This window comes from Mustela lutreola, chromosome 3 (genome assembly GCF_030435805.1).
Source record: "Mustela lutreola isolate mMusLut2 chromosome 3, mMusLut2.pri, whole genome shotgun sequence".
Lineage (NCBI taxonomy): Eukaryota > Metazoa > Chordata > Mammalia > Carnivora > Mustelidae > Mustela > Mustela lutreola.
In genome coordinates this window covers 7587047-7614683 of record NC_081292.1, presented here as the reverse complement: position 1 = coordinate 7614683, position 27637 = coordinate 7587047, and the positions used below count along the sequence as shown (strand labels likewise).

General features: G+C 47.6%; 1 protein-coding gene across 1 annotated transcript in view; it reads right to left on the bottom strand.

The window, feature by feature from the left end:
- ZFAT (zinc finger and AT-hook domain containing) overlaps nt 1-27637 on the bottom strand; it is a 184590-nt gene that overhangs the window by 72605 nt on the left and 84348 nt on the right. Inside the window, exons 8-10 of the mRNA XM_059165561.1 lie at nt 17429-17516; nt 15484-15633; nt 13943-14116 (exon numbers count right to left, since the gene is read on the bottom strand). Of these exons, the coding sequence (XP_059021544.1) occupies nt 13943-14116; nt 15484-15633; nt 17429-17516 (412 nt within the window). The remainder of the gene's footprint in view (nt 1-13942; nt 14117-15483; nt 15634-17428; nt 17517-27637) is intronic.

The window sequence follows — 27637 nt, the reverse complement described above, 5'->3', positions numbered from 1 at the left end:
ATTAATCTTATCATTTAGCTTCACAACAGCGGGGGTTTGCAGTTTCGTTCTGCTGGTCTTGCTTCCTCTCCTGTTGTCTCCAAGTGACTCATCGCCTCACCTCTGGCGGGTCGGTCTGGCACCTTCGCTGGGTTGTGGGTCCCCTGGGGACAGGGATGGCACACCTCTCCTTCTGGTCCCTGGGTCTCCTCCCTGGGTCCAGCAGGGAGCACACGCTGGCTGCAGGGCTAGCGGTGAGTGACAGGAGAGCCCCAATGGGGTGACTGCCCCGCCACGTCCCCTCTCTCCCCGTAACAGCCACCGCAAGAGGAAACAGAATGAAAACAGGCATCTGTGAGGAAGTGACAGTCAAGGTAAGACGGGAGAGTGGGGAAGACCAAGCCACATGAAGAGGAGGTGAAGAGTCTGGGAAGAAGTAAGCAGACACACGGAGACCCTGAGTCTCTCTGGGAGCTCCCACAGTACCGTGATCACAAAGGCCCCCTTTCTGCTCCAGCAACTGCCAAAGGGTTTCTGTCAAGTGCAGCCGAAAGAGACCCAACAGATGTTGGATGAATCAGTGAGCGCACGAGTGGGAGCCACCGAGACCCCAGAAAGCAAACAGAGAAAAACAGCACATCAACAACTCATCGAGAGGGGATTAATTAATTTCATTCATCAAAAGTCCACCAGATCGAACACTTACATCGAAAACTATGAACCAGCCAATGTTCTATAAATGCAGATTAATCCATCCATCCACTGAACCCTCGAATTTACCTGTTCAATTGCAAGTTATCAGAAAACTACGAAGGACAGTGACATGGTGAGATCTGACACACATTACACCAAGAAACGGACCGTCTCTAATAACATGAGGCACCAAACGTTGAACGAGCGAAGCTGGAGTGCTTCCATGTATCTGGCACAATTTCCTGAAAGCAGTAAGTTGGCAATATAACCCATGATTAACACCACCGAGACAAAATAGCCATCCTGCTCCCGGAAATGTGTCCTAAGGAATTAATTCAAAGGCAACTAGAAGTTCATATTCAAGAAAGGGCTCCTTGCGAGTAAGTTTTAATGAGGAGAAAACAGAAAATAATACACTGTCCAAAAGTAAGGGACTGGTTATGCAGCTCATGGATGGCCCACGACCTTAGTGAGACATTACAAACCCCCAAATGTAATATTCATGGGCCCTGTGGCAACAAGCAACAAGTACAATCATTAATTTTAAGGCTGGAAGAATGTGAGCGATGCTTTAACTACAACTATACAATCGTTCCGTAGGAACACAAATAATGCCTGAAAAAGATTTTTTTTTAAAAAAGTAGGGCTCCACGCCCAGCACGGAACCCAACACAGGACTTGAACTCATGACCCTGAGTTTAAGACCTGGGCTGAGATCAAGAATCAGACGCTACATGGACTGGGCCACCCAAGCACGCCGAAAAATAATTTTTTAAATGATTTTTTTAAATTTTTTATTTATTTGTTTGACAGACAGACTACAAGTAGGCAGAGAGGCAGGCAGATAGAGAGGAGGAAGCAGGCTCCCAGCCGAGCAGGGAGCCCGATGCAGGGCTCGATCCCAGGACCCCGGGACCATGACCCGAGCCCAAGGCAGCAGCCTTAACCGACTGAGCCACCCAGGTGCCCCGAAAAATAATTTTTAAAAGAATAAAATTTATGTTGGGTGATGGAATTGTGGGCACAATTACAGAAAGGAATTAGATCTTTCCAACTGTTGCTTTAATGTTTTCTGTGCAACAGAATAGCATTTTGGATAAATCAGCAACCATTTCTGAAAGGCTGGGATGTTCCAGCCCATCTCCTATGACATACAATTACCAAGACAGATCTTTCAACATGGAGCCATACAATGGTATCAGCGGTTCCTGAACTTGATGTTCAAGAGAGTTCATGGTCTTTTAAAGTGCTGCCCCAGCCTTGCCTAGCTGTACGCTGATTTACAATTGTTCCCTCTGGGCAGGCATCTTTGCCCATCTTCTTCACAAAGACAAGACAGTGGCGTAATTTGGTGGCTAATCTCAGAGGTGGTCATTTCTTATCTTCTTGGGGAAGATTTAACTCTTGCCAACAGTCAGAAGTCATTCTGAGCGAGGAGGGCAAGAGAGAGAAGAATCATAGCACTTTCTGGAGAAACACTCTTGAGGAGAGCCCTCTGAGCGACTACAAGAACACTGCCACGGTGAAGAAGGCAAACTGCAGGGACAAAGTCTTCCCGGCCACAGGCCACAGCATTTACAATCCCTGTTATGCAGGACACTCTTACTTGACCCTGAGGCCCAGAGGTTAAAGGTCAGAATCGTAACAACCTAGATGAACCTCACAAATAATGTTAAAGGGAAGAAGCCAGACACAAAAGAACATGTATTATGTGAATCAGTTTACATGACGTTTAAAGACAGGCAAGATCCAGTTAAAGCATTAGAGATCCGGGCAGCTGCCACCCTGAGGAGGAGAGGAGATGGCTGGGGGGAGGGTAAGGCAGACTGCAGAGGGGCTGGCAGTGTCCTGTGTCTGATCCTGGGATGTGGCGATGTCGGTGAACTGCCTTTATGACAACCGGTCAGCTGTGTGTTTTTACATGTGTATGATACTTTAATTTTAAAAAGGTAAGGGGGGGGAAGAAAAGAAAACCACCACCCCAAGAACAAAAAAGGCTACCTTCCCAAGAAGGGGCTCAGGAACTGGTGCCTAATGAGTTCAAGAAAGAAAAGACGCATCAGGCGGTTCAGAGAGAAAGTCAGGGGTTGCTGAGCACCGCCCGTGGATTACCCGGCTGCGGCTGCAGGCGGTAAGGAAGAAGATACCACCCAATCACCTGCCCCTGAGACTTTCAGTTCGGCATCTTTCTGGGAGCCAGGCTGGCTGGAGACTTCCCATGGCAGACACTGCGGCTTGCTCTGGAAGCACCATGTTTTACCACCAGCTTCTAGTTCCTCAAAAGGTATCATCCTGTACAGCTCCCCTTCAAAGACAGCCCTCCCTCCTCCCATTTCTCTCAGCAGGAGTCTGTTTCTCTGGTAACGTGAGCTCTTCGGCCCTCATTCCACAACTGACAGGCTGATGGAACAAGCTGACCCCTGACCTTGGAGCCCTGGCTGGACCTGGTGACAGGACCAGGACATTGCCTGAATGCAAGTAGCACCAGACAGGAAAGGAAAGAACTGGGTCTGGTGTCCAATGACCCTGAGCTGTACCCTTTACTGAGGTCTTACTCAGCCTGGCATGTCAGCATAGAGAGGACAGGATCTGGAGGGGGGGAGCTAGTGGGAAGTAAGGTCCTTGTCACTCTGCCTTGAGTTAGACGAGGAGAGAGGTGTCCCCAGCCCCAAGGGACATGAGATTGCCCTCCCTGCTGAAGTTCTTTCTGCTTTGGATGGAAAGATCAATGTGCAAGAGAGAGGCCAGGAGAGCCAGCAGAGCAGCGGCCTTGCTGCAGAGTCTGTGCTCACGCAGAAGCCATCCCAAGGACACGGGGGCAGCATTTACCCCACACCTGCCGGGAGCTGTTGGGGGGTGGGGGGCTCCTGCTGACCCCCAGCCTGCTGACCAGCCCTTAGAAAATGCACGGTACCCTGGTGAGGGTGTGGAGGAAAGGGAACCCTCATGCTCTGTTGGTGGGAATGTAAAAAGGTGCAACCACCATGCAAAACAATATGGAGGTTCCTCAAAAAAATTAAAAACAGATCTTCCCTACCATCTACTATTTGCTACCCAGCAATTCCACTACTGGGTATACACCCAAAGCAACAAGATTTCACAGAGCCATCTGCACTCCCAGCTTCATCACAGCATTGCTCACAATCGTCAAGACCTGGAACCCAGCCAATGCAATCAACGCAGGAATGGATAATGAGGAAGTGGCATACACACACCACGGAATATTACCCAGCCACGAGAAAGGAGAACATCTTGCCATTTGCCACCACAGAAATGGACCCGGAGGGCATTATGCTATGTGAGGTAAGTCAGATAAAGACAGGCAAGTGCTATCTTCCCTTCTCTGTGGAATCTGAAAAATGTCAAACAAAAAAAACATAGTAAAATGGTGGCTACCGGGGGATGGGGGGGTAAAAACAGGCGTCAAAGGGCTCAAACCTACAAGTAGTAGTAAATAAGCCGCAGTGGGCGAATGCACAGTAAAATGTAAACACACAACACTGTACTCTAATGCAACGGGATGAATGTCACGACAACAGCAGTGTCACTCCGCAGCAGACCACGCGTCGGACGCCTTCACTGTAACTCCGTGCCGTGATGGAGGTTAACTCCACTTACCGTGGCGACCAATGCACATTATATACACTATACCCAATCCCTGTGTTGCACGCCTTCAACAAACATAATGTTATGTCAATTACATCTCAAACTAGAAAAATACACTTAAAAAAAAAAAAAGAAAATGCACAGCAGCTGTCGGCTTCCTTTGTGTCTCGCTACACCCTCTTCTGCTCGACGAACTTCCCTGAGGACTGTTCCAGCTGCTTAGTTACTCTAGAGCTCCACAAGAAAGCAGGAGCAGGTGCAATGGTAGGAAAATCACAAACCATCCTGTGAGAACGAAACCACGCCCTTTGTCTTCTGGCATTTGGAGTCCATCGGCACAAAGAAAGAGAGCGACGGACAACTGCTTCTGACTTAAGGCACCTTGTTGGAAAACCTGTTAAATCACTCCTGCCAAATCAAATTTCACATGGACCTCAAACTTGAAGGAGCACTAAAATACTTAAACAAATGTGCATAAATTGGAACTATTACTAGTAATAATATCTAGAGGCATTAAAGTGAAAATATCTCATGATGACTGCTGATCCAGCCTTAACGGCAAAAGGTGACACTCTGCGTAAGTAAATTTATCAGAACACTGACTTCACCTTTTTCAACACCGATATTCTTCAAGCATTGACTCTTGCACTGTGTCTTCCTAATGAGAGAGTTCGGAGAGAAAAGAAACGGGATCTTTCCTAAATGACGTAGATGACATAGATTAAGTGCTATAACCATCCATCCTTGCGCTGTGTCCACAGTTGCTGAGAACAAGAGAACACCGACCCCAGGGGAGACAGGCACATCTACCCAACACTTAGAATGAACACACTTAATATGACCCCAAGTAATATTCCCACAACCCTACTATGGTAGGTAACACCCTCCCCACAAAGACATCCAGGTCCCAGTCCACAGAGCCTATTACCTTCCATGGCAAGAGGGATCTGGCAGACGTGACCAGGTTAAGGTTTTTGAGATAGATTATCCTCTGTGATCCAGGTGGGCTCAGTGAAATCATAAGGATCCTTAGGGGAGACAGACAGGAGGGTCAGGGTCATGTCACAGAGGAGATGTGATAATGGAAGCAGAGGGACAGCCAGGTCCAAAAGGCCTTGCCACTGCCTTTGCACACGGAGGCAGGGGTTCAAAAGAGCCAAAAGATTCGGGCAGACTCTAGAAGCTCGACAGGCTAGAAACAGAGTCTCCCCTAGAGCCTCCGGAAAGAAGGCAGCCATGCTGACAACCTGATTTTGGATTTCTGAAGTTCAGAGTGGTCCCATCACAAATCTGTGCTGATTTAAGCCAGTAAACATGTGGTCGTCTGTTACAGCAGCCACGGGAAACAAACGGGGACAATGCAGCACGGGTTCAAGGTCATACAGGCAGGAAGCGGTTCCAACCTGGGTCTGCCCTGCCGCTTCTCCACAGAACCCAGCTCACCGGGGCGTGCTGCCGAAGGTAAGAAGAGCTCCCGTAGGAAGCGTGACGTGCAGCAGCCGGCAGTTTGCGGAGCCCCGTCTGCACAGCCCTCCCATCTGCAGGGACTTGTACAATGGCAAATCAGGACAGAAATAGCCACGGCAGTAAAAATACAGTTAAAGAAGCCTCCATGCTTTCTTCAAGGGCTGAACTTCAGGCAACAGCAGACTTAAGAGACAGACGGTTCTCTGTAATTAGCCATCAGTTCTGATACAAGGAGGAATGCATCAACATCAGGCATGGAAAGAGACAGAAGGCAGCCCAGAGCCAGAGAAAAGAACAGGACCGAGGTTACAGATGCTGGTCCAGGCGTCTGCAACCTGCCGCTGAGAGCCCTCCACCCCGGTGAGGTTTCTGGTCACCCAGCCTTCTGCGACAGTCAGATCTATAGTCTAAGCTGACTCTTCAGGAAGCTGCATGGCTCGTTTTATCCCAGGGGCTGTCATTCTCATGGTTTAGAAAGACCTGAGAAGAACTTCAGGTGGACCCAGACAGGGTGCCACCCAGAGCGTGGCACAAACATCAGCCCGCCCCCTGCTGTCCATCACCCAGACACCTGCGGGGACGGTGAGCCTCAGACATCCACCATGTCCATGCCCCCTTCACCTTGACTCCAGGGTGAGCTGGCCGAAGGGTAAGAGGGACAAGGATGCTGTGCAGAGACCAGTCTCGCTGAAGCCTCACACACGAACTTGGAAGGATGGACCACCTGGTTGCTCAGATACCATCTTCTACTGAAGAGCTTCCTGGCTCCAGAGTGCATGCTTTTAGAAGTAAAAAGACCACGGGTAAGTGGGGCTACTTTATCTGACAAGGACTCTGCTTGTAGAGGAAGGAGGAGAAAAATAACCATACTTACACCTAGAATATTTCCATATGTAGCCATAGGGTCTCTTATTAGAAACTGAAGGAGCCTGGGGAAAAATGGTACTTCCTCCACTCAGACCTAAGTTCCACACTCGACTCTCCACTTGTCTAATTATGATGCACACAAGAGTGCTTGAAGCTCGGAGAATTCCTCTTTGTAAGTTTTACCAGAAAACTTCTTAACTCAAGTGTATGAGGGCAGGTTGGATGGGGCCGGGGAGGACCCACAGGAATCAACACTGAGCTAAAGAGCTTTTTATTCATGACTAGGGGATTCTCGATGGATTACGTAACAGGAAAACACTGCGCCATCTCACCTGCCCCACGTGCTGGGGGCAGCAGAATCCTGGGAAAGCCTCTACACCACACACGCAGAGGCCCTCTTTAACGTCAAAAAGGGAAAAATGCGCTACAGCATGATTTTGCATGAAATTCTCTCACACTGCTGGCATACACGCAAAGGGTTTAATCAGGCCCTTACGAGATCTATGCGTCTCTTTGTACATATAGACTAGCAAACCTTTTTAATGGAAACCTCCGCCCATCCTGACCTCTCCCCTCTAAAGCAGAGTAATGAGCTCCTCTGGGAAACAAGCGTGCATAAACAGGAGCACATCCCTTCAAGGAAGCCCATCAATGTGAAAACACGGATCTACACGCAGGCGAAAGGACAGGACGGTCACTCAGTTCCTTTTTACTTAATTGAGAGCAGGAAGATTCATTTAATAGTGAGTTCCTCCACCATATTTTAAAACACCCAATTCACAGGCATATGATGTAATACAATATCTGAAAGCGGAGAGGCGGAAAAGGAATTTGCACTTTTCAAGAGCTTCCACATTCCAACGACTGTCTACAAGGCACTTTACGTTTTCTTCACTCGTTCAGCCCACAAACATTTATTGAGCACCTACTGTAAGCCAGGCGTCGCTCGAAGTGCTGGGGTACAAAACGAAGCAAATGCAATAGGTCAAGAGTCCCCACGTGACGAGCTTACAGTCAAGTGAAGACCTGGAAAATCATGAACAAGGAAATTACAATGCCCAGGAGAGGCAGAGAGGTCTAAGGAGAAAGAGAGAAGGGCATGGACCTGGCGAGTATGAAAACAGCAAAGAGGTGGACGCCTCTGGAGAGGAGAGAGTCAGAGGAGAGCCACAGTGAGGAGGGTGGAGACTGAGGGGTGAGGGGGAGGCTCAGTCAGGCCCGTCGCTCTGGCCGCGGTCTGGGAGCTGACCGTGGGGGCAAGGCCAGAAGCAGGGAGAGCATCGGGCAGCAACAGCAAGAAAGGAGGCACGAGGCTGAGGCGGCACTGACAAATGTCACTCCACAAGGACGCTGGGAGGGGAAACTGAAGGAGAACATGCAGAAGGGGCTAACGGGCAGGCCATGGGCAGGGTGTGAGTGAGACAGTCAACAATGACCTGAGCTGCTGGCTCAGGTGACCGTCAAGGAGTGGCCACTGACGGACACGTGGACGGGAGGGGTCAGCCAACCTTGGTACCCCCAGGGCCAAACCCAGCCTGTTTCTGTGCAGCTGGGAGTTCCGAATGGCTTTTACATTTTTCAAGGTTTATGGGAAAAAAAACAAATCAAAAAGAAGGCAATACAGCAGGAACCACATGTGGCAGTCAAAATCTCAAATATTTCTTACATTTTTTCCCCAAGTTTGGTGACCCCTGGCCCGCAGGAGACACAGGTCTGGGGCAGATGGGGAGCTGACGCTGCACAGGCTAAGTCTGAGGTGACTTTAGACGTGCAGGTGCAGATGCTAAAGGGGCAGCTGGGCTGGTGGAGCCTGGGGGAGAGGACGGGGCTGGCAGCGGAAGCCGGGAAGCCTTCCACGCGACTAGTGTGTGAGCACGGGGGGAACGCGGACAGGCGCTAGGGGACGAGCACAGAAGTGTGCGGACTTCAGAGAGCGGGAGGTCACAGCTAAGGCGGTCCCAGAAAAGGAGACCAAGAAGGAAAAGCCAAAATGGCAGCGGAGCCCAAGCAAGTAGGGGGCCCTTCCTGTCATTGGATCCTCAAGCCCGTCAGGCACAGGGCCATACTGATCCCTGTTTGATAAGGAAACTGAGGTTCAGCAAAGTGACCTGACCAAGGCCACCCTATGAGGCAGTGGCAAGCAAGACTACAAAACTCGGGCCTCTGTCACCTTGCCTACCCCACATCGTTTCTCTGTGGGACAAGCTGTTGAACTGTTACCAGTACAACAGATCCACTAAAAACCAAGTCCTCCCAGGCAGGTTTTAAAGCAATGTTTGCTTCCAAATAAAGAGCTAATTCTACGTTTATAGGCTAACAGCCTCATCAAAGCAACCAAACCCCTAGCACCAGCACTGTCCCTGAGGAACTCAAGGCCCATGTGATGGTCACACAGCTCACAAGGGCATCCCCGTGTGGGAGAGCATGTCCTCCTTTGGTGGAGTGAAAGGTTTTTTGTTTGTTTGTTTACTTGACCAGTTTCTAAGTTTATCCAAAGGAGTAAGAGATAAATGAGAAAAACTAAGAGATGTCCATAAAAAACAAAAAGGAGTAACATGTGTGCATGATCAAATTTATTATAAAAAAAGCACCTAATAAAACAATATACTAGAACAGATACTACTGAACAGACCAAAATCTCAAAACATGCCCAGCATCTTGAGAGACTGGCATTCCAAAATAAAAGGAAAAGGACTGACTTCCCTACAAATACGCTGAATCAACTGAAAATTGTTTAAAAAAATATATCAAAACCACACACCACATACCAAAATAAATTTGAAGAATATTCATTTTAATAAATGTTATAAACTATAAAAGTAGAACTTGAAAAAGTACAAAAGAAGTTTCTCCTAAGATGAGGGAGGTTTCTTTAAACACAGAAAATCATGAAGAAAAAAAATAATATCAAAACCACATCAAGATATCACCTTAATCCAGTCAGAATGGCAAAAACCGACAAACCAAGAAACAACAAATGTTGTTGAGGATGCAAAGAAAGGGGAACCCTCTTACACTGCTGGTGGGAATGCAAGTTGGTGCAGCCACTTTGGAAAACAATGTGGAGATTCCTTAAAAAATTAAAAATAGAGCTTCCCTATGACCCTGCAATTGCAATACTGGGTATTTACCCCGAAGATACAGATGTAGTAAAAAGAAGGGTCACATGTACCCCAATGTTCACAGAAGCAATGGCCACAATAGCCAAACTGTGGAAAGAGCCAAGATGCCCTTCAACAGGTGAATGGATAAAGATATGGTCCATATATACTATGGAGTACTATGCCTCCATCAGGAAGGATGAATACCCAACTTTTATATCAACATGGACGGGACTGGAAGAGATTATGCTGAGTAAAATAAGTCAAGCAGAAAGAGTCAATTATCATACGGTTTCGCTTTATTTGTGGAGCATAAGGAATAACATGGAGGACATGAGGAGAAGGAAAGGAAAAGTGAATTGGGGGAAATCGGAGGGGGAGACAAACCATGGGAAATAAACTGGGGGTTTTAGAAGGGAGGGAGTGGGGGGATGGGTTAGCCTGGTGGTGGATACGAGGGAGGGCACGGATCGCAGGGAGCACTGGATGCAAACAATGAATCGTGGAACACGACATCAAAAACTAATGATGTGGTGACTAACACAACATAATAAAAAAATAAATAAAAAATAATTGTGACTGTCTTATGTAAAATAACAATAATAAAGGATAGGACTGGTAAGCTTAAATATGCAAGGCTATTTAACTTATTTTATAAAAAGATGTGTCAAATTAAACGTAAAGGCAAATGTTAAGTTACAGGGAAATATTTACACAATATGACAAACCCCTGAGATACAGAAAGCTTTTAGGAATCCTCAAAATACAATGTGAGTGCTACCAAAAATGTGGGTAGGAGATGGAACTAAGCTTTTGTTCTAAGCTTTTTTAAAATTGGAAAGAAAAAGGAGGGCCAGCGGTTTAGTTACAGCTGAAGAGCAGATCGCCCTGGAGCTGGAACACTGGGCTGGCAAACCACGTATCCAGCTGGCCTTCGAGAAAACACGAGACCAAGGGAAGTCCTGGTAGCCCTGGGGAAGCAGGTACCGCCGGGTGAAGCCATAATGCCCCATGTCACAGAGCATGGGCCGAGAGAGACCCAGGGGCTGTCGAGATCTCGCATCCTTATCCTGTTCCACCAAACTCGGACCCACGTGGGGCAGGAAGGGGGTGCACCGAGGCAGCAGGACTCCCCCATCCTGGTGCTATTCTCATGGCACCTAATACATGATGCCTTTCTTGCCAGACTGGTGAGTGTCTGAAAACAAGACATGACTTTACAGATGCCTCAAACTCCAAAAAATGTCAGGGGAAGAAAAAAAAAAAAAAAAAAGAAAAGAATCAATCCAAATTTCCTGTTTTGTTAAAAATATTTCATGTCTGGGGCGCCTGGGTGGCTCAATGGGTTAAAACCTCTGCCTTCGGCTCCTGGGATGGAGACCCGCATCCACTCTCTGCTCAGCGGGGGGCCTGTTTCTCTCTCTCTCTCTCTGCCTACTTGTGATCTCTCTCTCTGTGTCTAATAAATAATAAAATCTTAAAAAAAAATTTCATGTCTGCAAGGCCTTTCCTTCTGGAGGGTCGTCTCACCGTTTCGAGGACACACCATCAGTGCCCATCTGAGTTCCCTTCCCGGCTGAAGGGCTCAGGGAAGCAAGTGAAGTGAGAGGTCGACGGGCTGCGTGTGTCACCGTCACCTCAGCCCTCCCTCCACATCCGACAGCAGTCAGTCCAGGCCCCCGATTAGACACACAATCTTCTTGAATCCCTGCAGGCCAGAACCCAGACCTCTGAGCCAGGCATGAGGCCACAGCATCCCAAGATGCCCCCCAGACACCACCACCACAGCCCAGGGGACACCCCAGACTTCCTGGCGCTGACAACTGCTGTTTCCCATTAGCGGCACTGTATTATCTGGGATTTCAGTGTATCATTGCTTCCAAGTCAAGAAATACCAGTAAGCCTTATTGTTTGTGGAGGTACAGAATTCATGAACAATTACATGATTTAATGCTTTCATTACTCAGGGTAAGACTGCTTTACTGTCACTGCATTTTTAATTATTTTGCTTACAGATTTTCTTATTTACGGCACACTGCTTGGGTCTGAACAGTTACAGCTCTGGCCTTCCTGAGCCTTAGGCAAGCCCTGGATCTTTAGTTCTAACGAAGCCTAGCTCAGCGCGCAGCCTCTCCATTAGCCCCTCAAGCTCACCCAGATGCACAAACAACAGGATGGATTCCCTAGAACATTCTTAAAATACAGGTATGACCTAATGGCTATCATCCTGTAAGTTCTAAAATCACAAATAATTGTTGAAATCAATCCAATTTTTAGAGTGAACTCCAATTTTTGTAAATAATTATGCTAAAATAGAAATAGATTTATAAATATGATTTACTAATATTATTACATAAAATAATAACCAGACCTTCCCACAACTGGGGTTTTTAAAGGAAAATAAAAAATGCTAAAACAGCTTTTATGGTTTAGCTGCCTGTCTTCCTTTTTTCTCTAATTTACATTTAATTAGCCAACATACAGCACATCTTTAGTTTTAATGTAGCGTTCAGTGATTGAATAGTTGCGTATAACACCCAGTGCTCATCACAACATGTGCCCTCCCTAATACCCACCACAGGGCTCCCCTATGAAACCCTCAGATTGTTTCCCGGAGTCCAGAGTCTTTCACGGTTTGTCTGCCTCTCTGATTTCTCTCCCTTTGGATTTCCCTCCCTTCCCCCACGTTCCTCCATGTTATTCTTTATGTTCCACATATGAGTGAAACCATATAATTATCTTTCTCTGCTTGACTTATTTCACTCAGCTTAATCCCCACCAATTCCATCCATGTTGATACAAACAGTGGGCATTCATCTTTTCTGATGGCTGCGTAATATTCCATTGTGTATATGGACCACATATTCTTTATCCATTCATCTGTTGAAGGACAGCTCAGCTCCTTCCACAATTTGGCTATTGTGGACATTGCTGCTATGAACACTGGGGTGCATATGGCCCTTCTTTTCACTACATCGTAACTATGCAGTAAATACCTAGAATACCTAGTAGTGCAATTGTGAGATCATGGGGTAGCTTTATTTTTAACTTCCTGAGGAACCTCCATACTGTTTCCGAGAGTGGCTGCACCAGACTGCGATCCCACCAACAGTGTTAGAGGGTTCCTTTCCTCCACATCCCCAACATTTGCTGTTCCCTGTCTAATTAACTTTAGCCACTCTAACTGGTGGAAGGTGGTACCTCATTGTAGCTTTAATTTGTACTTCCCTGACGACTAGTGATACAGAGCATTTTTTCATGTGTCTATTGGCCATTTACATGTCTTCGTTGGAGAAGTGTCTGTTCATGTCTTCTGCCCATTTCTGGACTGGATTATCTGTTTTTTGGGTCTTGAGTTTGATAAATTCTTCATAGATCTTAGAAACCTAAATGCCTATCTTCCTATAATAATCCTGCTTTCCTTTCCTCCATCCTGCCCCTGCTCCATTGGCCACTGTCAGCACTGCCCACCACCCCTCCTGCCCCCAGCAACTCACACCCTTCTCCCCAAGGCTGCTGAGCCCCTTCCATTGCAGCAACCCCCTTAATCATGGCTCGCATACTTCTCTTCCTCCCCACTAGGCTATAAACTCCTTGGTGGCAGAAACTGTTCCTTACTGACTCCATAACCCAGGGAGGACTAGGACATAGTAAGAACTCAATCAATAGTTCTTAAGAATGAATGAAATTAGAAATCTACTCAAGTGTACTTCACATTTGATCTTGAGATCAAATCTGCCCAAGTATTGTTCATATTTTACACTGAGCCCCATTCTGGACTGAGTAAAAACCCTGAGGTGGCTTGGATGATAAGCGTCCACTAGGAAACATCAGGTCAGATGTGATCATGGCTGCCCCTCCAGGTCCTCAGGTTCAGGTGTGGATGGAGGGCTGAAGAGGACTAAAACTTCCAGATCAAGGCCTCCTGAGGGTACCTTATTTCTGGAAGCAGCATCCCCTCCACACCCACCCACCCACGCACACAAGCACGCGCACACGTGCACACACACCCAGTACTGGGGGAGGTCAGGCAGGGCTCTAGTCCTGAGCATGGGACAAGAGGAAGCAGGAAGATCTTTCTGTTCTTTCAGAACTGAAATTCTAAAAGACCCAGCTCTTTCTTGCCTGCGGACACATGCGCTATTTCTGCTGGACTTGGAATATCAGCTTCCAACTCCACTTTCAAGAGGGAGAAAAAAACTAATTATGCTATGGAGTCATTTACTTACCGTCAGCTGTGTGAAGGAGCTTGTGACTTTTCAATGTTCCTTTCGATTTGAATTTCTTGCCACACATGTCACACAGGTGGGTCTTCTCAGTGCTGTGACGATTCATATGAGCCTTGAGGTTACTCTTGCTGCGAGTGGCGTACTCACACAAAGAACATTTGAAGGGTTTCACACCTACCAGAAGAGGGGGAAATACATACATGTATATATAATTAAATCACACGGACACAGAGACATACCCTACATATGTGTGTGCATGTGTGTGCACACCCACATCGAACAAAGCAGTGCACTTGCCTGTCCCTAGACAACCCACACACGGGCCTGGCCACGCTCTCCTCCATGCTGCTCTGCCCGACAGCCAAGCCCTGTCCTCCTGGATCTGCCAGGACTTCCCCCTGTGCAGCTTGTTCTGGCTTGCCCAAGCCAAGGCCCCTGCTGCCCTCTCAGTGTCCCCACGTCCTGAAGCCCCGCTAGCCGAGCCGCTAGAGTGCACTGTGAGTCATCGGCACCCGCCCCTCCCCGCAGCCCAGGAACTCCTCGCTGGCAGAGCGTGTTCTGCAGCCCACAACCATGACATCGCACTGAACCGAGAGAAACTGACCCACGTGAGAGTCAACAAGGGCCTGTGCAGAAATCAATGGGATCGGCCCCCAGGATCAGCGGGGAAAGCACATTTCCATAAACTAAGCAGAGCCTTAGGACACGTGCTGCTGGTAGGCTAAAGGCTTGGACTGTGGGGCATCCTGGCTGCTCCCCCTTCACTCGACAGACACCTACTGAGGGCCTCCTCTGGAGCACTCACTCCCTGAAGGGCTCTGAAGATGAGAAGCCATGGTGTCTGTCGCCGCCCAGAGGGAGTTGCAAAACAAAAAGACTGTGACACCCAGAGTAATGTGTACAGGAGGAGGGACACGGTGCCCAATCCTGAGCACGGGAAGGACCGATACACTGCGCGCCCAGCATTTTCACCCCTTGTCTACAAGACCCAAGACGTAGCAGTGAAGGAAATCGAGGCTTCACCGAGGCTTCGGGGTGTGCCTGGGGCACAGAGGGCAGGTGCTTGGGTCCTGGTAGATAAACATGGCCTCCCAACCTTGGCTTTGGGCTCTGCTCTTTCTGTCTTGGCTGGGTCCCTACTCCACCATTTACTGAACTGTTCGCCTCTCCCTCCCTGACGGTGCCTCCCCCAAGGCCTGAGAACAGGTGTTTCAGTCCTCCCGGCAGAAAACACGTCGTCCTTTGTCCTCTCCAGGAGCCCTCTGCCTGCAGCACTCCAGCTTCCTAAGTCATAGGCGGGAGCTCAGCAAACATCCAGGAGATGCACACACCTCCGCTCACTGCAGCTGCCCCCGAACGGGCAGCGACTGAACGCCCTGAGCTTCGCTGGCCAATGGACACATTTCTTAGGAAGGTTCAGGAAGCGGAAGGACGTCTAACCGCCGGGCATATGACAGGATGGCTTCCTCGTCAAGTACGCCCACATGGGGAATGGAGGCACAAAACGCACATGGGGGTCCACCTGGGAGAGGAGTACTCACCTTCGTGAGCCCAGATATGACGCTGAAGGTCGGAGCCGTTCTTCATGAAATAGAAATCGCAGTACGGGCACTTCATGGCTCGCTTCCCGATCAGACCTTTCAGCTGAACCCTCCGCCCGAGCACCTCGGAAATAGTGCTCATGGACACCTCTAGAAGGAAAGAAGGGGCATCTTCAGAAGCCAAAGAGGATCGGTCCCCCCAAGACGTCCGGGAACCTTGTGACCGCACCCCAACACCCTGGCTGGTCCCAGCAGTGCTCACGTGGCCGATCGATATGTGCCCCCCCAAGTCACGTGACAGAACTCATGCCTGAAAACTGAACCAGACTCTGATCATGTCTCAGATCTAAATACCCATGAGCATAAAATGTGAGGGATGGAGAAACAAGACCATGAGGCACCTTCAAACAAATGCAGGACACGAAATCATGTACGAAAAGCAACCCAGTCCCTCCAAGGAACGGATGTCACGGGAACAAACGTGAGGTGTAGTGAACCACAGGATATTAGAAACTCAAGTGACATAACAAGTAAAAGCAACATGCCTGGGTCTTGATTCACACAGTCTTGTGTTGACTGAGGAAATTTTAAATGAACTAATGGTAGGGAGTAATAAAGAAACACCATCAATTAATTCTGCTTGTTTTGCTTATACTCCAAAAACAACTTGATTAGCATCCCAAAGTTCTTTTTACAGGGAAATGATCTAAGTGCAGGACCTACTTTAAGATATTCTAGAACAAAAAGTCTGGAGGGCTGAGACACGAAACCAGTCTGACAGAATGCACCTGAGTATGGCACCTGTGGGGGTTCCTCGTATTATTCTGTGTTTTGTATATATTTGAAGTTCAGACCAAAGACAAAGCACACCTCACATAGGTTCCTGAGACAGGGTGACCGGTTTAGATGAGTGTCCTGGGCTCACACTGGACACACGGTGACAGGCCAGAATGAGGCCATCAGAGAATCCCATAATCTATGTGTTCCCACACGGATGAAGGTCTTAAGGCTCCATCTGGTCCCAGATAAAACACGAGTATTGGTGAACTCTGTTATTTCTTTACTTTTCTTCCATATCACTTATAATCAGCGAGTCGGTGTCCTAGCCCAGGAGCAGATACAAAATAAAGCAGATACAAAGGGGACACGGATGCGGGGAAAGGTGCTTGGCTTACCTGTTCCTCATTTATACCACACATAGTCCTCTCGGGCCTGCCCGATGGGAGGCTGGGGACCTGGGGCTAGACCATAACAATGGCGGCCCTTCCCCAAGGTTCTCACGGGGAGCGAGGGCAGGAGAAGTGCCAATGACCTGAACACAAGGGTCAGCGCACAGAGGGTGGGGATATGGCCCTCCCCCAGGTGGGGAGCCCCCAAATCCTCCCCAAGGATGGGACTCCAAGGAAGAACATAGAGAATGAACAGGAATTAGCGGAGTGGAGGAAATGTGTCCCAGGTGGTGAAAACAGAGGTGTGACAGGCGTGAATACCCAAGCGGCTCGTGCTTCACACCTCCGAGTAGCCAAAGAGACCCATGTGGGGAGACCCGAGGCGACGGTCACTCCAGCTCAGCAAGGCTCCTCAGCCTGTGAGCGCGCACCCCTCACGGACCACCATGGTGGGCACCAAACTTCTCGTGGGTTCCCAGGGAGTGGCGTCAAGGTCAGACCTCCTTGTAAGTGACCCACCCAAAGGCATTCCAAGTGAACACGCAAAGGGAAGAGGGAGATGGGAGTGGGGGGGGATCTATCCAAGACCAGAGGAAAGGACAAAATGAAGGAATTACAACAACTTCCCAACGTTAAACTAACGTAATCACGTCCATCGAGTTCACTCATCCTTCCCCCCCTTATGCCCATCCCGTGCCGTTGATAAAGAATGCTGTGTGTCAAAGTAAACAAAAGTCCTTTCAAATTAATCCCCCCTCCAAAACACATAACCTTACCAGGATGGTTGGTCTTGATATGCGACTTTATCAATCGGTCTTCTGAAAAAGACTTTTCACACACTGGACAAGAGTAACTCCTTTTGTCCTTAACAGAAAGAGAGCATAATCAATGGAGTGTCTCATTCAAACCTGGGCTCCGTGGGAAGACCGCCACCACCGCCACGGTTGCCGCCACCACCGCTAGACCACAGTGCACCTTTGCAAACACAGTGACATGCCGCCTGCACCTGGCCCCACACAGCCTGGGGAGCTCCGGAGCGCAGAAGGGAGGGGCGGGGCTTACAGGTGATGGTCCGATAGAGGTGGCCAGGCCGGCAGAGCGCAGGGCTTGGCCTCGAGGTCTACCGTGCAGACCGGCGCTGCTCCACGATGCAACGCGTATTATGTCCTCCAGTGCTCTCTGCGTGGTGTGTGGGGGGTTTCATAGAAGTTATTTCACTAAGACTTGCACCACTTTTAATGGATAGGCATCCTGATGTTCATGTTACAGATTAAGACAGGAGGCCAAGGGTGATGAGCCCCACGTCTGAGAGGAAGAGCCAGTTTCTGAACCCAAGATGCTCCCCCCACCCCCACAGCTCCTACGACTCCCAAGGCCCGCCTCCCACTGAGGCTGCGAGTAAGGAGTTCATTCCGCCCTGCTCCCTGCTTCACTGACCCCGCTAACTGCCACGCTACGTTCTCACTATACGGGAGGCTCTTGTGAATGGTCAAGCTGTACCTTTTGCTCACCTTTTCCTTCAGCTCACTGTAGGGCTACTTCACATGGCAATTTTCCCCCAAAGAGTGGGTGTTATGGGTTCAACTGTGTCCCCTGCAAAATTCATATTAAAGTCCTAAACCCCAGTACTTTAGAATGAGACCTTATTTGGAAATAGGTCATTGCAGAAGTTATGGTGGTGGGGCGGGGCTGGGGGCAGTGGTGGTGGCAAATCCAACATGACTGGTGTCCCGATTTTTAAAAAAAGGAACTCTGGGCACAGACATGCACATGGGGATGCCACGTGAAGAAGGCGGCAGAAATCCAGGTAATCCAGGTGACGAGACTGCAAGCCAAGGAACAACAGAGATTTTGCTGGAAAAAACCAGAAGCTAGGATAAAGGGCAAAGAACAGACTCTCCCTCAGGAAGTCCTCAGGAAGAAGTAACCATGCCGACACCTCGATCTTGGAATCCTGGCCTCCAGAACTAGGAGGCGATAACCCACTCATAGGCAGGGGGCCCTAGGGGCTCATATAGGGGGCAAGCAGACAAAGGGAAAGGCCACAGCCAGCCTCCACCTGGGCAACAGGTGCTTCGGACGGGGGGAGGGGCAGACAGACGGCACAGGGCACTGCGTGGGAATTTGCTCCCACCCGCCCTCAGCGTCCCCACCAGGGAAGACCACCAATGAGGCAGCATTAGCACAAGCTCACCAGGCGGAGAAACACCATGAACCCACGACGAGCTGCGAAGTGTAACCTATGTTAAACTGCACGAGCCCACAAGAAAGGCAGGAGCTGTGGCTACAAGGAACGTTTTCGGGCTCTTGCATGTTCTAGGACGTTAACAGTCCCCTGCTCACCTTGAGGTACAGGAGGACGAGTTCCCACCACTGAATGAGCACCTACAAGGAGCTCGACATTGTACCAAGTGCTCTCCATGTCTTGTGAATGAGTCAGTCACCCCACAATGCAGTCTACTCACACCAATAAATCATGACAGCAATAGCAACCATTTCTTAAAAACTTCCTCATGCAGAGTGCTGTGCTCTGCACACCACATCCTACAAGGCATCTGAGAAACTGTTCAAGGTTCACACCACCCCCAGAGAGCAGAGGTAGGTGTCCAGACCAGACCTGTGTACTCCAGAGTTCCTGCTCCTACAAGACAGTGACTAGGAGTATGGACTCACGGCTCTGAGTCCCTAGGTCCAAATTCTGGCTTCACCACTTATTAGCTGGGGAACTTTGGGCAAGTAACTTCACCTGTTAATGTCCTGGTTTCTTCGTTTATAAAATGGCAATAAAAACAGCCTCCTTGCTAGGAGGAAAAAGGAAATTAAAAACACATAAAGTGGACTTCCAATTTCCGGCCCAGCACATAAGAAGCTTGGAAATCTGCACTCCACCCTAACAACAAATGAAATGTTGGACATACTGAAAAAGCAACAACTCTTCTTAATCCATTAGATCCATTAAATTATAGGGCAAGCCACTGCCCCCCAAGCTGGAGAGAAGGCAGAGAATCATGACTTCTGGGAGCACAAACCCACAAGCAAAAAGCTCTCTGAGAACCAGGACCTGGGGGTAGGGGGTGCATTTTGAAATACACCACAGCATTCTGTTCCTCAGGGGAAACCAATTAACCAGCACCTAACCTGCTGGGGCATTACTAGAGACTAAGCTACCTGGGGGAAGGGAAATACCCACCTCCAGCCACCTACTACATTCTTCCACGTGTGAGAAAGGACACTACCAAACCCAGACCCCTTTAGCCATCCTTCCCCACCTAAAGGAGCTGGGAAAAAAACGAGAAATACTGGAAACGTTCATGTCCAGGGGCAGAGACTCACCAAGAGACGGAGACCTAATCACAGACTAGAGAATGAGCTCCCAACCCCACACCTTACCAATACATTAATAAAAGCCTAATATAGTTCTTTGTACCTAGCTTTAAAGGAAGAAAAAAATTACAAGACACACTAAAAAGCAAAACACATAGTTTGAAGAGACAGAGCAAGCACAGAACCAGACTCAGATAAGGCAAGGATGCTGGGATTACCGGACTGAACATTTAAAACAACTCTGATTCGCATGCTCAGGGTCTACTAGATGATGCAGAGAGGAGGCAAAAGACATAGCCCATAACGAAAGCAGAGACATGAACATTCTCAGAAAGAACCAACAAAGAAATGCTAGAGATCAAAACTACTGCCACAGAAGTGAAGAATGCCTCCGATGGAGGAGTAAGTGATTGGACACAGCTGAGGAAAGAATTTCTGAGCTTATAGGTATCTCCAAAGAAATCTGTAAAACTGAAAAGCAGGCAGGACAGAAGACTGATGGAAACAGAAGAGAATATCCAAAGACTGTAGGACGACAGAAGGTGTAAAATGCATGTAGTGAGAATATGAGAAGAAAGAGATAAAGGAAATGAAGAAATACGTGAAATGATAATGACTGAGAATTTCCCTTATGAGATGTCAAACACCAAAACAGATCCCAAACGCTCAGAAAACACCAAATAGGAATAATACCAAAGAAACTAAACCTATCATGTTTGAACGACAGTAAACCTAAAGGTAAATAAAAAGTACTGAACAAAGCCAAGGTTGGCAGGGAGGACACCTCACCTCTAGAGAAGCAGAGGTAAGAATTATACCCAACTTCTCAGAAACCACACAAGAAGAGAACAGAGTGAAATATTTATAGGGCTGAAAGAAAAAAAGAAAAACACCAATGCAGAATTCTGTACCCTGCAAAAGTATCCTTCAAAAAGGAAGGAGAAATACAGACTTCCTCAGACAAACAAAAATTAAAGGAATTTGTTACTGCTAAGAACTGTCTTACAAAAAATATTAAAATAAGATAAAGCTAGAAGATTGATCTGCATAAAGAAAGAGCACTAGAGAAGGAAGAAGTGAAGGTAAGATTAAAACATTTATCTTAATCTTTCTTTTTTTTTTAAAGATTTTATTTATTTATCAGAGAGAGAGAGCGAGCACAGGCAGACAGAGGCAGAGGGAGAAGGAGGCTCCCTGCCGAGCAAGGAGCCCGATGCGGGACTCGATCCCAGGATGCTGGGATCATGACCTGAGCCGAAGGCAGCTGCTTAACCAACTGAGCCACCCAGGCGTCCCCATTTATCTTAATCTTAATTGTTCTAACAGAAAGTTTGTTCAAAATAATAACAGCAACAATGTATTCAATAAGTTTTCCATATACATATGCTTATATAAAAGTGAAATAAGTATCAGCAGTGATACAAGGGGTATGAAGAATGAATTGGGATTATTTTGTTATTACAAGGTACTTACACTATCCATTAAGTGGAACAGTGCTATTTGAAAATCAACTTGGATCATATATAAGTGTATACCACAAGTTCTATGGTAACCCCTAGAAAAAGTAATACATAAATAAAATAAAATTTAAAAAGTGTAACTAATAATGCTAAGAAAGGAGAGAAAATGAAATCCTATAAAATGCTCAATTAAAACTACAAACGAGGGGTGCCTGGGTGGCTCAGTCAGTTAACCATCTGCCTTGGGCTCAGGTCATGATTTCAGGGTCCTGGGATCAAGCCCCTTGTTAAGATCCCTGGTTAGCAAGGAGTCTGCTTGTCCTTCTGACCCTCCCGCAGCTCATGCTCTCTCTCTCTTTCTCATTCTCAGAAAAATAAATATAATCTTAAAAAAATAAATAAATAAAACTACAAACAACAGAAAAGATCAGAACATAAAGGAACAGAGAACAAGGGCAACAAATAGAAAACACTAACAAATATGATCAATATTAATTCAACTATATCAGTAATCACTCTATCAATGATCTAAATGTACCAATTAAAAGACAGAGATTGCCAAGATAGATCAAGAAGCAAGATTCAACTATATGTTGGCTGTAAGAAACCTCCTTTAAATCTAAGACATATACAGATTAAAAGGAAATGATACCACGCTGACACTAATCAGAAAAAAGGAGAAGTAGCTTTATAAATTTCAGACAGAACAGACTTCAAGGATAGTTACCAGTTATAAAAAGGGACACCACATAACGTTCAAGGGATCAATTCTCCAAGAAGACATAGCTGAATCCACTACTTTAGTTGGAGACTTCAACGCCCCTCTGCAAGCAATGGACAGATCCAGCAGGCAGAAAATCAGTAAGAACACGGTTGAATTCAACACCACCATCAATCAACTGGCAATAATTGACATCTATAGACGGCTTCATCCAACAGCCACAGAATACACATTCTTCTCAAGGTCACATAAAACATTCACCAAAATAGACCACATTCTGGGCCACAAAATACCCCTCAACAAACTGAAAAGGACAGAAATCATAGAGTCTGCTCACAGACCCTGATGGATTAAACTAGTCATCAGTAACAGAAACATAGCTGGACCACTGCAAAATATGCACAAATTAAACAGTAAACTTTTAAAAGAACAAGTCGAAGAAGAACTCTCAGGAAATTTTTTTTTTTAATTTTAAACTAAATAAAAATGAAAACACAAGTTATCAAAATCTATGAAAAGCAACGAAAGCTGTACTTAGAGGGAAATTTATATAATGCCAAATGTGTAATATTAGAAAAGAAGAAAGACCTAAAATTAACCATCTAAGCTTCCGCCTTAGGAAAGTAGGAAAAAAGATGAGTAAATTAAAGCCAGATTAAGCAGAAAAAAAGAATTAGAAATTAGAACAGAAATCAAATAAATTAAAAATAGGAAATCACAAATACTGTATGACTTCACTCATATGTGAAATTTAAGAAACAGATGAACATAGGGGAAGAAGATAAAAAAAGAGAGAAGGAGGCAGACCATAAGGGACAATTAACTAGAGAGAACAAACCGAGGCTTCTGGGGGGATGAGGGCGGGGGCTGGGCTAGCGGGGTGACGGGTACTAAGGAGGGCACCTGTTGGGGTGAGCACTGGGTGGTACATAAGTGATGAACCACTAAGTTCTACTCCTGGAACCCATATCATACTATATGTTAACTAACTGGAATTTAAATAAAAACTTGAAAATACATACCGGTATACAGGAAATCAACAGAGAAAAATCAACAAAACCAAAACCTAATGCTTTGAAAAGATCACTGAAATCATGAATCCTGAGGCAAAAGAGAGGCCACAAGTTACTAGTAAAAGAAATGGAAATGGAAAAGAGAAGATACTACTGAAAAGGGGGACAAAGCACAGATCCCCTGAACATGAAAAAGACAGTAAAGGAATACCATGAATATATCCATGCCCACAAATCTGACAACCTAGATGAAACAGACCAATTCTTTAAAAGACACAATCTGCCGATACCCCCAAAGAAAGAGTCATAACTGTCCCATCTCTAGTTAAAGAAATGGCACCAATATAATAATGTTGCCAAACAAGGGGTGCTTCAGTGGCTCCGTTGGTTGAGCATCTGACCTTCAGTTTTGGCTCAGGTCATGAACTCTGGATCGCGAGACTGAGCCCTGCATCAGGCTCCACGGTCAGCGAGGAGTCCGCTTGAGATTCTCTCTCTCCCCTCTCCGTCTGCCCCTCCCCTCACTCTTAGGCACTCTCTCTCAAAACAGGTAAATCTTTAAAAAAATAATAATAATCTTCCAAAACAAAAAGTACCAAGAGAATTCTACCAAACATATAAGGAAGAGGGGCAGCCTCTGTGGCTCCATCAGTTAAGCGTCTGCCTTCGGCTCAGGTCATGATCTCCAGGTCCTGGGATCGAGTCCTGCATTGGGCTCCCTGCTCAGTGCGGAGTCTGCTTCTCCCTTTCCCTCTGCCTCTCCCCTCCACTCGTGCGCTCCTCTCGCATGAATAATAAATAAAATCTTTCAAAATACCATGTAAGGAAGAAATTATACCAATTCTCTACAATTCCTTTTAAAAAACAGAAACAGAATAATTAAACTTCCTAACTCATTCTACAAAGGCCAGCATTACCCTAATACCCAAAACAGACATTATAGGAAAAGTAAATTACAGGCCAGTATCTCTCATGAACAGAGATGCAAAAATCCTCAGCAAAAAATTAGCACATCGAGCCCAACAACGTGTAAAAAGAACCAAACAACGCAACCAAATGGGATGTATCCCTGGTGGTCAGGCTGATTCAATGCTCTAAAACCAAAGAATAAATCTATCACACCGACAGAATAAGTAAAAACCCCATGCTCATATCAACAGAAATGTAAGAAGAGTTTGGTAAAATTCAACATCCATTCATGATAAACAATCTCAGTAAACAAGAAGAGGCGAGAACGTCCTCAACTTGATGGAGATTATCTAAAAAACAAAGCTAACATCATACTTAATGCTGAGAAGCTAGAAGTTTTCCCACTAAGATCAGACACTAATCAAGGACCTGTTAACTAGGTGAAAGAAGCCAAATGGGAAAAGGCTCCAAACTGTATGACTCCAACTCTATGACGTTCTGGAAAAAGCCAAACCATGGAGACAGCGGAAGGATCCAGAGTGGCCAGAATGTAGGGGGAAGAGAGGGATGACCAGGGGAGCGAGGAGGATTTTAGGACACTGAAACTCTTCTCCAATGACAATAATGGCGGACACGAGTCTTTATACGTCTGTCCACACCCACGGAACGTACAACACCAAGATGACCCCGAGTGTAAACTCGACTCTGGGTGCTCATCATGTGTCAGTGTCCACCTGTGGTCTGGGACATCAGGAGTGGGGTAGGTTGTGCCTGTCTAGGGACAGTGAAATCTCTGTACCTTCTGGTCCATCTGCAGCGAACCTAAAAGATAAAGCTTATCAAGAGACAACACACATAAAGAGCTTGTTAGCATAGAGCCTGGACTCTAGGGAGCCCTCAACAAATCTGAGAGATGCTGCTAAGTGGCTGTGGCCTTGTTAATGCAGCTTGGCCTCAGATAACAGACCCCCTGCGGGCTAGTGCACGCCGGGAATCTCCGGGAAGGGGGGTCTCCATGAGCACCCTCCGAAGCCCCTTGTAGATTAGTTGCTGCTGTTGCGGAACATCTCCAGAACGGGGGTTCCCTGAAGCACACTTAGGAGAATGGTACTTGGTATTCAAAAACAAAAACAACACCTAGCAACAGTCCCTCTGAACCATCAGTCCACCTACACGTCCCACAAAACGTCTGGGTTCCAAGAGATTCCTGCCGAGCTCAGGCGTGCAGGGGTCTGGGCGGCTCTCGTGACACTGTCCTGAGCTGTGGCTCAGCCAGTGCCACAGACTTCCAGCCAGGCTACGCTGGGGGCTCACGCCTTCTCAAGGTGCTCCCGTCACTGTCCTCCGCTGCCCGACCCTTCCCGCTCACCCCATCACTGCCTGAACCTGCACACAGGAACTCGTGCCCACAGACCATTTCTGAAAGACGCCCTGGGCCTGGTGGGCGTCCTGGAGGAGGCCTCTCACCACCCCCACTTGCCCCCAGTGCCCTCATCAGCAGAGATGATGGAGGTGTTCAGCAGGGCTTTGAAGGAGTTTACAGTCATCTCCCCTCAGTCCTTGCTATTTGATTTTTTTTCTTTTAATCTCCGATAGTCTGAAAGCAATTTATCTTAGAGCTTATCAGGGCCCTCATTTCTTGATGCCTTTGAAGACCGTCAGAAGGACACGGGCAGTGGGACACAGCGGTGGGAGGAGGGGGCGCTCTGAGGACTCATTTATTTTTTTTTTCCCCAAGCCTCAGTTCCGTACCGGAGATGAAAACCCAACCTGACACAGCAAACTTAAAACGAGCGGTTGTGAGAAGAGTTCCTGGCAGAGGCAGAGAGCACAAGGCCGCACAGTAATGACAGTGAGGGAGCCCAGCCCGCCAAGTTTGTTTGTGCCCCGTGGAAATGGCCTTCAAAGCAACAAAGGACCAAGGAGCCTGTGAAAGAAGAAAGGTGTCAGCAGGAGTCTGTGGCCACAGTGTGGGGTGTGGGCATGGCCCAGGGCCCAAGCTCGGGCCCCCCGCTCTCACGTCTGGGTGGACTCCGCCTTGGTCTTCAGCTGAAGGGCAGGGGCCTTGGCCCCCAAAGCAACTGGGAGTTCTCAAGTCTGAAATTAGCAGTGGGTGGAGAATACCAAGCCTGCCCCCAGCCACCAAGTGTATGACCTCTCCCGTAAGTACCACTCCTATAAGACACGTGATGTCAAGTTTAAAACAGAGGGTGGGAGATCCCACTCTGAACCAGCTCCCAGGAATAAAAGCATGGTCATGGGGGCCAAGGGCCCTGCTATGCACCAGGCGTTGCCCCGAGGACAGAAGTACGGGACACTACCTGCCCTCCAGCAGCCGTGAGCTACTGCGAGCTGCCACCACACAGAGGCAGAGAAAGGGACACTGAATTGGGACTGATTTGAACAGGGTAGAAAAAAAGCCTGCTGCCCCCGCCACACACACACACACACACACACACATACACACACACACAACCAAACATGCTCCCTTTGGGATTTGAATGCAAGGATCCCACCGTCCACTGAAAGCAGCGTTGTTCTGCCAGGTGACCCCCTTCAAGCCTAGACCCCGGCCTTGCTCATGGGAAGCTGCATTTTAGACACAGGAAACTCTGGGAGCCCGAGGCCTGGGGAACTATGGACACGCACCCAGACAGGGCCACAGAGAAACCAACTGGTCTGTGACCACTGAGGGGAAAAAAAGACGAATCTGTCAATTTCTAGAAAGCTATCGGAGGTAGCTCCCTCTACTTTATGCTTTGCTGGCAACATGTTACTTTACCTCCAAAAAGTACGAGTAAGAGGTTTTAACTGTATGTACGCTTGTAGCCAAAAACAGAGCTCACAGTTTTCAAAGGCAGGGATCAAGAGGGAATCTGAAATGTGTGCTGAGAGACCATGCCGCCCTGGACGGCTGGGTGCTGCCTCCACGCCCCGCTACCACCACCGCCCCCACTACTCAGGAGGAGGACGAGCTGGCTCAGACCGGCCGCTCCCCTGCGCACCTGGACCTGCACCGAGTCCCTCACAAACACCATCTCACTAAATTCCCACAACAACCCAACAACCCAGAGGCGCTTCACAGACCAGGTATCAGAGAAGTCAGGAAAGGAAGCCATACCCTATGAGTGGTCGAGTTAGCAGGTGACACCAAAACATGTCCTGTCCCCACGGTGGGCTTGTGACAGCCACAAGTACCCTCTCAGATCGGCTGGTTACCCGTGAGGTCTTCTTAGAAGGAACACAAGCTGGAGAGAAAGGGAAAAGACTGACCTATCGTGAACATCCACCTTACGTTCCATTTCTTACCATTTCACGTTATCTATCAGGAGGAACCTAAGGGCAGACTCCCTGGTCCCCCTCGAATTACAATGGAGGCATGAGCTCAGTGCCCTCTCCCCCACCACGTGATTCTCATTCAGGACGTCATGAATTATATCAGCTGGGTCAGTAACAAAAACTTCGTTTAGAGGGACCCACAGGAGGTCATTTGACACTGCCGTCTGGGACACACAAGCACCTACACTGATACGTAAACATACGGAAACATGGAAACAG